At 52.7% G+C, this 13,641-nt stretch overlaps 1 protein-coding gene across 13 annotated transcripts in view; it reads left to right on the forward strand.

The window, feature by feature from the left end:
- The window catches only part of Tle3 (transducin-like enhancer of split 3), a 40,391-nt gene that overhangs the window by 16,075 nt on the left and 10,675 nt on the right, over positions 1 to 13,641 (forward strand). For 5 of the 13 annotated variants that reach the window (XM_013518996.1, XM_005393648.2, XM_005393647.2 and 2 more), the window contains 4 exons: positions 1,477 to 1,539; positions 3,024 to 3,128; positions 10,146 to 10,350; positions 11,834 to 11,850. In XM_013518996.1, coding sequence (XP_013374450.1) covers positions 1,477 to 1,539; positions 3,024 to 3,128; positions 10,146 to 10,350; positions 11,834 to 11,850 — 390 coding nt within the window. The remainder of the gene's footprint in view (positions 1 to 1,476; positions 1,540 to 3,023; positions 3,129 to 10,145; positions 10,351 to 11,833; positions 11,851 to 13,641) is intronic. The other 8 variants (XM_005393650.2, XM_005393654.2, XM_005393652.2 and 5 more) reach the window with 3 other exon arrangements.

Consider the following 13,641-nt stretch of genomic DNA (forward strand, 5'->3'; position numbering starts at 1 on the left):
AAAAACCAAAAACCAACAACCAAAAAAAAAAAAAAAAAGAGAATGTACGACCAGCGTGCAAACACCACTTCTCTGACCTCCGGGAACCTTCAGAAGTGGGGACGATTACTGACACACTTGGGTCACTGGAGGGTGAGGGACAGTCCTTGAGAATGAAGAATTGTTTCCACCCCACGTGTCAGAGTGGTGTCTGCTGGGAAACACTGGCCCTGTGCCCAAGGATAGGGGTATCTGGGCAGAGAGCTGCCCCCAAGGACCCAGTCCCCACCCAGGAGCCCCGCTGTCGCGGGCACACTGTCCAGGGTATGGAGAGCCTGGCCACAGTGGCCAGCAGCCCCAGGACGCCGGGCTGCACAAGCCCATGAGGCTGTTTAGTCCAAGGCCTATTCTGTCCACACACCAGAGGTCCTCTGGAATGGCTGGGGTGGAGGAGGGTGCCGGCCCCAGAAATGCCAGGGTCTGTTGATAAGGCTTGTGTGGCATCCTTTTTTTTAAGTATGGGTAGCTCTCTCATCCAGAATCATTTGACATGCAGATGATCACAGATTTTTAAAGGCTGTTGTCATGGTTTTGTCTCTGAAAGATTGTTCTGTGCTGATGAAAGCTTCGAAGCCAGCTCTGGGACCTCAGTCCTAGTCCTGGCTGCTGAGGCTTCAGAATGAGATAAGAAAAGCACTGCTGAGAGCGACCTGTCAGTGGTTCTAGGCCTTCCTGACTGGACTCCGTTAACCATCCAGCACCACTCTTGATCTGAGATCTGGGGGGCTCACAGGGGACCCTGATGGAAACAGATTAGTTTTTTGTGATTTTTTTTTTTTTTTTTTCCTGGGGTGTTGGGGTGAGGCAGAGAAAACCGTCTGCTTGTCTATGAAAAACCTCCATGAGGCCCTAGGGAGTGAAGGGCTTCCCTCGGTGGACAAGGCAATGCCGTGCCCTCAAAAGAAGACTTGACTGCGGGACTTGGGGCTGGCGACACATATGGGGGAGGGATGGATTGGGCGGTATGGGGGACAGGCAGCAGAGAACAGTTGGGGCTGGGGGAACCCAGTAAGAAGCGTGGCCCTGCGTGTGAGGGTGAGGCTGGGGCACCCTTTGCCCCACGCTGCCCAGGCATACCCACTCTCTTGTTTGTGGGCACCATTAACAGGCTGTTTCCTTCCTCCCCAAACTCTGTTTTGCTCTTGTTCTGTGTCTTCCTGGAGTGCAGGGCTGGTTTCGGTTTTGCTTTGATTTTAATTAGGGATTCTGTTTGAACCACACCTCTGGGCCGTCTCTGTGGGAGATGGGGTTCCCCAGAATGTAGGGAGGTTAGGAGGGAAGGATTCTTCATACTGTGGAGTTCCTAGGGGTGGAGAGGATGGAGCCCCTAAGGGGAGGGGCTGTGGGTTGGGAGGAGTTGGCACTTGCACTTGTCTGTGACATTTCAGTGACCTGATTTATTCGCGGGAGCTTCATGGGGTCTCTTTTCCTTTGCAGACAGAGATTGCGAAGAGGCTGAATACGATTTTAGCCCAGATCATGCCTTTCCTGTCGCAGGAGGTAAGGCCTTTTCTTCCTGTTGCTTCCTTTGCTTTCCAGTGCAGCCCTGTCCATTCCGACTGACCGAGCTGCTGATCAGGAACATACAGAGCCTCCTCCATCTGAGCGGGGATAGGGACCGCATCCGAGGCCTCAGATAAAAATGGTCCTCTGCCACCACCCGGGTCCACCCCCAGCCTCCACACCTAGGAGCACACAAGGCCGGCCAGTCTGTGCCAAGGGCCATGCCAGGGTGTGACTAATAGGTGACATCATTGGGTGCCTTCCAAGGGACCAGCTAGGGACTCTGGGGGAAAAGGACAGGTGGGCTGACCTTAAGGGCCTTTGGCCCCATGTCTGTCCAGGGTCACTCCTGGGGAACAAGCCCTCCTCTCTCACTTGCCCTAAGTGCTAGGAACCACATCAGCTCCCCTGTGGAGTCCTGGGTCTCTTAGGCAGCAGCGGCCAATCTACGATTGGATTAATCCAAGAATCAGCAATAGCGATGCCCTGGGCGCTTGCAACCCAAGGAGAGGTGGCGGTGTATGGGGCTGGTGCTTCCTCAAGGCCAAAGGATTGAACACCACAGATTTTTAAATACTAGATCTGTTTTGTTAAGAGTAGTTTTAGGCTCAGCAGAACTGAGTGGAAAAGCTCAGAGATTTCCCATAGCCTCCCCGACAGGCTTCACGGCAGTGGATGAACCTACATTGACACTCAGACACCCATAGTCTAGATATTAAGGTTCATTTTGCTACCTTTCCTTTTTTTCTCTCACTCACTCACTCTCTCTTTTGTGTGTGTGTGTGTGTGTCTTTTTGAGGTAGAGTCTCGCTATGCATTTCAGGCTGGCCTTGAGCTCGGGACAATCCTCCTGCCTCAGCCTCCTGAGTGCTGGCGTTACAGGCGTGCACCACCATGCCCGGCTACCTTTCCTTTCTCATCCTACCTAGATACATACCATTCTGCTTCTGTGTTTTTAGTTGGATGTAAATTAGGACCATAGACCATACACTATCCATCTGAATACCTCTAATGTCAACTGGGGACAGTGACAGTTTGCCACTAACTGCTACAGCTAAAACACGGGAACGCCTTCCTAACACAATTACAATATTGGTGCTGTGTTTAGACGCTCAACTGTTCTGTAGTATTATCTAATATCCAGCTCATATTCAAATTGCATGAAGCAGATTTTTTGTATGACCAGTTGACGGCGATGTTTGACTCTTGCTGTCTGTGGTACTCATCGCTATTAGAAGATGTAAGATAATTGGAAGTTTTGATTACATTTGTAATACACATGATCATTTGAAAGGTTTAAAGAAGAAAGTAAAATTGCCTGACCCCTCACCATCGCTGCCTTAGGTCTGTTTTGTGGGTCTCCTTCTGTCTTTCTCTGGGGCTGTGTCCTGAGGTCCCCTCTCCCCCCGTGCTCTCCTGCCCACCCGTGCCCTCTCTGCTGGGGACAGTAGCTGCATCTAACCACGCCTTCTTCCCTCCAGCACCAGCAGCAGGTGGCTCAGGCAGTAGAACGCGCAAAGCAGGTCACCATGACGGAGCTGAACGCCATCATTGGGGTACGTGGACTCCCCAATCTGCCTCTCACCGTGTGTATAGCCCTTTTATTCCTCTCATTTACCGTAACCAGAGGTGGACCCTGAGCTTAGCTGGCCTCAAAGAGTGGCGGCCCCAGGGCTTTGGCTTCCCCTAACATCCCACGGGGTTGGATCTCTGTCTGCCCCCGATGACTCCCCATTGCCTCCTAGTCCCCAAACTAACGGGACACCGGACACACCTGAAGTTCACCTCTAAACCCCGGAGCCTTGTTCCCTGGCTTTGGGGCCTGGGATCAGTGCTGAGGCCAGGCCGACCGGCCCTTTTCTCCCTGGGCCTGGCTGTCTAGCCTGACAGGGGCCCGCCCTTCTTTGGCCACTTGAGATCAGAACCGTCTCTGGTGTACTGTTGATACGTACTGTGCTATGGCATTGGGGTGTGGGTCACGCTGAGCTTCATGGCTGAGCATCCGTCATGCGCCCTTGTGAGCTGAGTTCCAGATAGGCCGGCTGGACAGGTCATTCTGGTATTGTAAGAGTCCCATCTCACCAGGACATGGCCCCTGCCACTGGCCCAACAGGCAGTGCAAAGGGGAAGCCCTTCTCTCCGCTGCAGTGCCCTTCCCTGGCTTGCAACTTAAACGTATGCCTTGGATTCATATTACATGTTTTTTTCTGCTTGCTACTTGGATGTGAGGTGAAGGGCGTTGGAGATCAGTGTCTGAGCACAGCGGTTTTTATTTTCCCCGCTGTGACTGTGGGGTGCACCTCTTCCTCTTGTCCCTGAAATGAAGGAGCTAAGTGGGATCACTGCTTCCCCAACCTCAAGCAGCCTGGATATCCTCACCCAGGGAACTTGTGGGGCCATACAGGCTCCCGGATGCTTGCCCAGGGTCCTTCGATGTAGATCTGGAGCCAGGGCTTGGAATCTTGATGCTGAAATTCTGCAGATCATTCGGAAGTGTAGGCAGGCTTGAGAAGTAGTGGGCTGGTTTGCCGGGGTCCCTTCACCCTTACATTTTCTGGGATGTTGGTTGGTCTTCATTATTCTTCTTTTTGTTCTTATGTGGGTTCATTATTTCAAGATGAAACCAGAACCCCCCCAGGAATTTCTTCTGCTTGGGAAGTGCTAATAAATGGTGACTCCGGGATTGTCAGTGTGGGGCAGAGAGTTCAAGGCCTGGGCTTTGGTCATGGCTCTTCTCTGTGTGACCTTGGGCAGGCCTTTTTTTATGTCCTAGGGACTGACTTCTGCATCTACAAGGTGGTGGCCCCAGAAGGCAGATCATAAGATTTTCCAGTTGGCAATGTCTGGGGCAAAAGGACCCCAGTTAAGGACCATGTGCCTAGCCCAGGCCCCTTGTTTTACACAGATGCTGAGAAGCCAAGCCTGCGTCCTCTGTCCTCTTGGGGGTGGTAGAGGGGTGCAGGGAGGGGCGTCGATACACTGGCAGCCCCCCTCTCTGCAACCTCCTCTTGCAGCTCCCTTGTCTCGGAGGTCTCCAGGCCCAGGTCTCCCTTCTGCCTCTTTTTTTGGGTTTAAAATCCTCTTAGGAAAATAAAAAAAATTTTTATTTGAGTTTTAAGAAATCTGGAAAGATAGAGGAAGAAGCGCTGGTTGGATTAGCTCCACTTCCTTTAAGTAGCATTTAGGAAGCCACAAGTTAGGTCAAGGCAGCTCAAGGCAGATATTGGAATTCAATTAAAGCCGACGAGTGGGGCCTGTGACCCCCATTTTCAAGGTAATTGCTTCTCAGGCTCTGAGTGAATGCAGTCATCCCCCTGTCATTAAGCACGCAGCCCTCTAATCGCTTCGCCTGACAGAGGCTCCTCGGGAGGCAGGAATTACGGACAGCTGAGGCCACCATGCCGGGGAGCCCTGCTTGACTGCACCGCAGAAGGAGGCGGCTAATCTAGTCAGGGCATGCTTTATCTCCTCCTGGAGGAGAGGAGGGTAGGGGAGTGCAGTGCAGGGAGGGGGTGCAGAGAGGAGAGGCCAGAAGGCTCCAGAGCAGACATCAGAGATCTAGAGCAAAGATCAAAGGTCACAGATCAAAGATCAGAGACCAAAGGTCAGAGGTCTAGAGCAGACATCAAAGGTCAGATCAGAGATGGAGAACAGAGAGCAGAGATCAAGAGCAGAGAGCCGAGAAGAGGAGAGAGGGAACAGAGCCCCGGAGGCTCCAGGCAGCAACTAGTGGCTGTTCTCAGGCGTTGTGGGACGCAGCCTAGCAACCTGGGCTACGAGTTAGCAAGGCTTTAGACATGTCTCTTTGTCCCCGCAAGCCTCAGTTTCTCCACTGGGTAAAGATGGCGGAGGCCTAGGCATGCTTCATATGACACACCTCTCCTGGTCAGTTGCTTTCACCCCCTCTTAGGCTTGGAGTTGAAGAAGCTGAGGTTGTGCCCATAGAGGGCTTAGAGATGTCTAGCACGGGTATGGGTGTTGCCCGTGACCTATTGCCATGAAGATGAGTGTGTTTCTGTGGTCTTCTCATCCGGAAAGCCTGGCTCCAAGGTCCGGGTGGTGTGTGCAGAGGGGACAGGAAAGGAGAGATGAAGGGAAGGATAGTGTGCTGGCTGAGCCTACCCGCCCTTTGCTGGTCCACAGGAAGTTGCGGTGGTCCCAAAGCTTTCTCTTCTATTTGGGGCCTGGTAAAAACAACCAGGCCTCAGCACCTGCAGAGCTGCTGCTGGTATAGCCCTTATTTCCAGGATTCACGTTTTTTTGTAGGCTCCTTAGAAGAACAAGGTTCCTGAGCATGAGGAGGGAAGCATGACCCTCGGTCAGCCACTTACGCAAGGCAGTGACCCAGGACCCCATAGGCTGATGGATCAGCTATTTCCAGAATCTTTGTTTTGTTTTGTGGTACTGGGAATCGAACTCACGACCTTGGCATTTGCCAGGCGGGTGCTGTGCCACTGAGCTAAATCCGCAGTCCTCAGAACCTTCTTTTATGGTGTTCTGTGATAGACTTTGGCTGGAGAGGTGGAAGGGCTGTTGTCCACTGACAGTGTGGCTTGCATTCCCTGGGGAATCTTAGTGAGACGTTGTAAAGCATTCGTTTGATTTTTGGTTTTTGCTTTTTGTTGTTGTTGTTTTTGTTTGTTTTTAGGTAGAAGGCTAGGGAGGAAAAGGGAGGTTGTAGCTTGTCACAAACTACAAAGGTAACTCCTGGAATTCACATAGGCATTGCAAAGAGCTGGATCCCCTGAGGGAATCCGCTGGTGACGACACTGTCTTAGACTCCCTCAGTTATAGCCGTGAACCCGTGGTAGAGAGAGAGGTCCTGCTGGTACTTGGCTCTGGCTGCTGCTGGCTTAGGGGAGTCTCTAAGGCCCTGGAGCCTGCACCCCATCTCTGGCTGTGAGCTCTGATGGAGCTATGTCCTAGGAAGGACACTTGGAGGCTTAGGGCTGCACTCTTTCCTTGGGGGCTGGGAGCTGTCAGCTTTCTGCGTCAGGACCCTGCGTTTGCGTTCTCTGGTGGGAGCCCTTGGCCAGTGTGGCCTTGGAAATGAGGCAGTGAGACATCACTCAGTTGAACCCACATCTGAAGCTGCAGAGTGAAGCATTAGGCCAGGGATTTAGCTCAGCGGCATAGCACCTGCCAGGCAAGTGTGAGGTTGTGAGTTCAATTCCTGGTACCAAAAAAGCCCCAAAACAAACAAACAAACAAAAACACAGCGAAGCATTAATTAGATCAGCGAGCAGAGGCGTAGAGTGTGAGGTGACCCAGTCCAGCAGACCGTACACCTGTTGGTGTGACCAGGCCACAGGTGCGTGGCCCAAGCAGGGAGGAGGAGGACTCCTGCACTCCCTGGGGGACACGTGGTGACATGTTCCTTTTGAATGTGACATGCCCAAGGAGGGAGACGTGGGCTTGGTTCAGGCTCTTGTCTGTTTTTTGGGGGCTAGGGGTGGAAGAGGGAGTCTCCCTGGCTTCTTTTCACGTCCTGGATGGAGAGGTACGAGTGACACTTACCTGTTTCAACTGCTGCTGTAGCTGCCTCTGATTAAGCCTCAGAGGAGGCCCCAGATCTGGAAGGTGGTTGGTCACCTTTGGACAGAGCTCTCCGCTGACTTCCGTGTACTACATTTCACTTAATTGACCCAGAAAAATGCGTACAGGAACCATGCCAGGCCCTGTAAGAAGTACAAGGATACATAAGACAAGAGCCTTGCTATCCTGAAACTCCCAAGTTGCCAGGCATACGTAAAGATGGATGAGGTGATTGTACCTGTGACCTCTCCATAGCATTTGCGGATGTTGCCTGAGACATGCTTTGTTACTTCATGTGGGATCCCTGTACAACCCAAAGAGACTGATGTTCATTTTGCAGATGAGAAAGCCGAGGCCCACGGAGGTCAGCCAGCTTGTCCCGGAACTCATCTTTGATAAAGGATAGAGCTGGATTCCCCTTTGGACTATATGGCTCCAGATTCTGAGCTATTAGAACACTCGGAAGGGAGGAGATTATTCTTACCAGGAAGATGAGGAGGTGTGTCCAGAGAAGGTGGCATTGGGCAAAGTCGAGATTAGAAGGCGGGGAGGAGAGGAGATCTTACCTAGTAACGTGAGAGAGAGCCAGGCATTTGGACCTATTCGTCTTTCCCCGGATACCGATCCTCAGTAAGTTTTGTGTCTAGATGCAGAATTGTGTGTAGAGAAAATGCCAACAACATTGCTACTTGAAAACCACCTTCCCCTCTTCTTCTTTTTTTTTTTTTCCAGTACCCGGAATTGAACTCACGACCTTGCGCTTGCCAGGCAGGCGCTGTGCCGCTGAGCTAAATCCCCAGCCCCCACCTTCCCTTTTTCTATCTCTGCCCTTCCTTCGGGAGCTTACACACTCTGCATGATGAAAAATGGATGAAACGCCTCATCCTTGCTTTCTGGGCTTGTGCTAAGTAGTTATGAGTGGCAGAATTAAAGGGTCTCCCAGCAACAGGTTTAAATCAAGGGGGCCCTGCTGGAGACCCCAGGATACCTAGATGGTCCATCTGTACCAGGGAATGCTAAGCAGTCATCAAAAAAGGATAAGATTTCTTCTGAATACTAAAATCAAAATCAGGTTGTAAAGCAGTATGGCCAAGAAAACCCCATCTGTATAATAATACATTTAAAATTTGTAGATATAGAGGCACAGTAGAATCTTCTAGGGGGGTGGGATTGAAAGGTAATTAAAAAAAAAAAATCCAAACTTTAAGCGCTGGGGATTACAGCTCAGTGGTACAGTGCCTGCCTGGCAAGCATGAGGTCATGAGTTTGATTCCTGATAGCAAAAAAAAAAAAAGCCCAAACTTTTAAATTTATATGTATTTTTAGTCTTATCTTACAAGGAGCATGTATTATTTTTGTAATAGGGTCTACAAAATAACATCTTTAAAAGAGAAGGTGGAGGGGCTCTGGGCAAGCTCCATTCCCAGCAGAATCTGAGTTCCTTAGCTGGGAGGGTTGGGTGTCTTTGATGAGGATGTCTTAATTTTGTGTCTCAGGCAGACCTGCGGTCACGCCCCCTTGGGACCAAAGCCACTAATGCCCAACAGAGGACATCCTGGAGGTCTGAGCTGCAGGTCTTGAGTGGTGGTGGCGCGTGTTAGCCTTTCATCCAGGGCTGAGAACTGGAGCCCTTAGAGGCTGGGAGCTAGACAGCTCCCATGGCCGCGTCAGTTTGGGGTGCCATTGGCATCTTGGTTGGGAGAGCACAGGGTTTCTTGACCCTTGGAACAAACCCTGGTGGGCCTTCCTGTTGTCCTGGTGTCTGTTAGCAGCTGGCGGAGGGGTGTTGCGTATCGACACGTGAGCAGCTCCCCTTGACCCGTTTTTTTAGGCACAGTGTGAGGTTGGTGGTTGACAGATTGGAGCCTGAATCTCACTTAGCAGTGGCAAGACTTGGGCCAGTTCCTGCCTGTCCATTGCAGCCTTCAGTGCATCCATTTGCCATGTAAAAAACAAGCATAGGCTCCCTTGCCAGGTGGTGGGAAGGATTGAAGGGAATGTTTGAAAGTGCCCAGGCATTTATAAAGGTATTCAGCAGGTGGGTTCTCTTCGCTTGCACTGGTTGAGAAGAAAGATGAGACGGGCATACCCAAGTCCCCAGCTGCTCCTGAGTGGTCCACGCCGGGAACTGTTTGGCATAGTCTTAGCATAAACACTGGAGGGGTGTGGAGGCCACTGGAGCTGGTCACTTGGCGTGGGGAAGAAGTGTGAGGCTGGTGGTGGGAAGGGATATTTGGGCCCAAGAAGCAGAGTCCTGGTTGGGTTCAGGAGGAAAGCGCAGGATTGTTGATGCTGCTGTTGATGAGAGAGTGGATGGATGCTTGTCAGACTGTTGGGACAGTCAGGGCCTGTTGTAACTTGGTCAGCGCCAGCTGCTGTCCTGCTGCCTGATGAGCAGTGTCTGTGTGCCCCATGGCCCCTGCGTAGGTGCTCCTTTCCTGCTGTTACGGATGGGGAAATTTGAGGCTCAGTGAGTTGGAGTAACCTGCCCAAGGCCACACGACTGAAAACATGACAGATCTGGGAATGCCGTCCCAGTCCGTCTGGTTCCCAAGCCTTCCTGGTGCCTGCTGTCCGCATAGATGCCCAAAGATGTCAGCTTTTATTCCAGTGGCCCCAAACTCATCAGGCTCCTGACCCTTTTCTGCTCTAGCCTACCCTGCCCTGGCTTTCTGTAAACCGAGCTCAGAGTTCTATGGAACTAGAGGGTCTTCCTAGCTTAAGGGTGGCAGACTGTGGCTGATGATGATAATGGCATGGATGCATGAGCTGCGAGCTTCAAAACGATTCCCCTCAGCTGAGAGGGAACCCTGATGACTGTGGTTTTTTAATGCATGCACTATTTATCTTGGGCTTGGAAACAGAGAAATTCCGGTCTGAAGCAGGTGCATGGGTAGATGGGGCACTTGGAGATATAAATCTTATATCTACATTGCAGTCCATTAACAGACTTCCGTCAGCAAGATGAGCATGTGGACTGAGCTGGGGCACAGGTTTTGGGGGTGTTTTTCCCCCTGCTGGCTCCCCACCCATCCCACTCAGCTCTGCTCACACCAACTTCATTGCAGCAGCAGCAACTCCAGGCGCAGCACCTTTCCCATGCCACGCACGGCCCCCCGGTCCAGCTGCCACCCCACCCGTCAGGCCTCCAGCCTCCTGGGATCCCCCCAGTGACCGGGAGCAGCTCCGGGCTGCTGGCGCTTGGTGCCCTGGGCAGCCAGGCCCACTTGGCGGTAAAGGACGAGAAGAACCACCATGAACTGGACCACAGAGGTACGGCTCAAATTGGGGCAAGGGTTTGGGTGGGTGCTGGGGCCCCTTGGGGAGCGGACACAGCAAATGCTGCCACCCCGGGACCAGCAGTGAACTGAAGACTTAGAGCCATCTCTCTTTCTCTCTTTTTATTTTATTTTTTTTTTTGGTGGTGGTGGGTTGTGGAACCCAGGCCTCAGGTGCAGCAAGCACCCCACCGCTGAGCAGCACCACAGCCCTGGAGCTAGCTGTTGAATCCCTGGTGCATGGAAACCAGAGCCCCATTCTGTGTGCCATGCCCCATCCCGAATATCCCTGGCGCCTGTGCCCTGGCATGCTTGTGCCCATTTACCTGGAGCCTCCCTGCTTCTTCCTGGTGGTACCCAGCCATCCTTCCAAGGGCCAGCCCCGTCCACATTCAGGATGCCCCGCTGATCATTCCTGGGGTCTTTTCCAAATTCCTGCACTGCCCTTTGTTGCTGTCCTCTCCTGTCTCATCCCCAGGAAATGTTTGTCTTCAGGATTATTATCCATCCTTTGAGAAGCAGGGCCAAGTCCTAAGCAGGGGGTTGGAAGGAACTTTCCCTAGCCCTTCGCTCGGCCCTTGCCACAGACACCCAGATTGCTGCACTCGGCGGGCCTCAGGGTGGTCACAGCATCGGCAGAGGGCAGCCCCCAGCTCCCTGGCACACCCTTTGCAGATGTTGCCAGCTCTGTGCTCTGCCTTCCATGTTTTTTTTTTTTTTTTTTTTGGTTTTTCTCCGGTACCGGGAACCGAACTCACGACCTTGCCCTTGCCAGGCAGGCGCTTTGCCACTGAGCTAAATCCCCAGCCCCTGCCTTCCATGTTTACTGGGCCATGTGGCCTGTGGCCTGCGAGCCTCCTGGGCACAGAGGCCACCTTCCTGCTTTGGCTGGGCCGCCATCTTGGGAACCAAGCGGCCAAGTTTCTTGTGCCAGTAGTAGGGTGATCCCCTTTGGCAGAGGAAGAGAGAGTCGGGAGCAGACAGGAGCTGCTGCTTAGCTGGCGAACCATCAGCCCCTGGGGGCTTTTTGGCAAAGAAACAGAGAGTAATGGGGTTAATGTAGACAAAAAAACCCTCCCAGATTCCTTTCTTTTTAACAACAACGTTCTCAGCTCCCCCATCCTGAGTCCTCCTTCCCAAGGTTGTAACTTTAAGAACTGGTCTTGTTGCGGAGTGAATTAGTGTCCTTTGGCACAATGGGGCAAACAAAGCCACACCCCCCTCCAGCCTACTCTGGGGACCTAGGGGGACACTGGCATTGGGGTGGTTGATTTCCAAACTGAGAAGTGTCACCTAATGTCCCCGAGATGGCCAAGCCCAAGAGACTGAGAGGCAGGCCTCTGCCTGCTTTAAAACCAGGAAGGGATTTTTAGCAAATCTCCAAAGCCAGCTAGACCAAGAAAACTCACTGTCTTTCTTTTTGTCTTTTTCTTTGGGCATCTTGACTCTCTACCTGCTCCGGCCTTCCTTCCCCGAAGAGAGAGATTCCGGCGCGGTAAGTATGTTGCTCTGGACACCCTGGGGTGTGTGGAGGTGTGGGGCTTGTTCCTAGGACCAGCCTGTGGGTGACCAGAGTTGGCCTTGCGGTCCACTCTCCTGCTTGGCGTAAGCTAAAGTGAATGAGCTCTGACCCCTTTTCAGAGGAAATAATTAGCCAGAAAGGTCAGCTGATCAGGCCTGGGTCTGGTGCGGTATTGTTGAGCTGAGGACCCAGGTGTCCCACACCCTGGGCCAAGGTTTTTAACCCACCCTGCAGCTGGCTGCCTCCTGCAGGATTCTGAATCCTCAGTTCGTTCAAATGCCTGAGTTTTCTCCCTGTTCTGAGCTCTCACGTGGTTTAAGAAAGTGCTAGCAAGCAAGCAAGCATTAAGGGCTGGCCGCCTGCGTGTCTGCCAGCTCTGAGATTTGTTGTAAATCTTTCTGATCACACCGAGGCTCCGAGGTTCTGTTTCAAGTGAATAAGCCTTCTGAATAAGCGCAGTGGAGTCTGGATAAAAAAAAATCCTCCAGCGATTAGCAGAGCTATTTTATTCCTCATCACCCTGCTTGTATCTGGGGCCATCTAATCTGTTAGGATGGCTTTGGTTATTACCTCGTGTTAAGTAGGACTTGGAAGGTCAGGCAGTTAACTAACCATCCAGACGACAGCCTCTTGGGCAGCTCTGCCTCGCCTTCCCTTCTGGGCCTGTCAGCGATGACGCTGCTATCTTTTCTTGCCCTTCTGCCTACGTGCTCAGAAATCCAGATCCCTATTTCCGCCCAGAAACGGCGAGGTATGGGAGAAAGGAATAATTGAAGCTGAAAATCCACTTTGATTGCTTTAGTGCTGAGGCTGCGACAGCGGCATTTGGGGAGAAGCAGTTCGCTTAGATAAGAGTAAGCCCAGAGTGGTCGCTGGAAGGCTCAGCTCTGGTCGCAGCTTGGTGAGAGGCGGTCTCCGCCTCAGTTTCCTACATATGTCATGGAGTGAGTCCTGCCCAGTTGGCTCTCAGCTGTGTTCAGAAGTCCCCTGGGTGCCAATCACCTGGTCCAGAGAGATCTTCTCCCTGGAAATGGTGTTCGAAGCCCAGTCCCTCCTGTCTCCATCCTGCTCATCCTCACCTCTCTTTGCCTTTGGCTTTGTGTCCCTGTCACAAAGGCTTCCTGCTAGAAGCCCTCGGGCAGCCGAGCTCTTCTTAACACCCACCGACATCCTTGCGGGCTGACTCACAGAGCAGCGGGTGCACACAGGCCCTGGAGAACTGAATGAGCATGAATCAGATGCCGGGCTGGGGCTGGGGCGGGCAGGACGCCTGGGCCCGGCCGCTCAGGGTCAGGGCACCGGGGCCGCGCGCATGTGGTGATGGCGTTGGAGGCTGCAGACTGCAGCAATGTGCCTTTGGAAACCAGGTTGTCAACAGATGAGGCCCAGGGCAGGAAGGACAGGGCTGTGTTGGAGCGGGAGGGGGCCGGGTGGATGGGCTGGACGCTGTCCCAGAGGGGTTAGTCTGGAGTCCAATTAGAAGTAGCTTCATTCATATTTCCTTGCCTCGCTGAAGCAATAAAAAATACTTAGTTTTCTGGCTGCCTGCCAGCCAGAGGCGGGCTGGATCGATGCCGCTAAATGCCTGACATGACTCTCCGGTAGCGGCGAGGGTTTTCAGCCTGACTGCAGGAAAAGAAAGAGCTCACTGTTCTCCGAGCCGCACACCGGGTCGCAGGGAGAAACGCGGGCAGCCGGGCGTCCCCCTCCTCCCTGCCCGCGCGCCCGCGAGGGGCAGCCAGCCCGAGGGGCTGGAAGCATTTC

This window comes from Chinchilla lanigera, unplaced genomic scaffold (assembly GCF_000276665.1).
Source record: "Chinchilla lanigera isolate Chin_1 unplaced genomic scaffold, ChiLan1.0 scaffold00049, whole genome shotgun sequence".
NCBI lineage: Eukaryota > Metazoa > Chordata > Mammalia > Rodentia > Chinchillidae > Chinchilla > Chinchilla lanigera.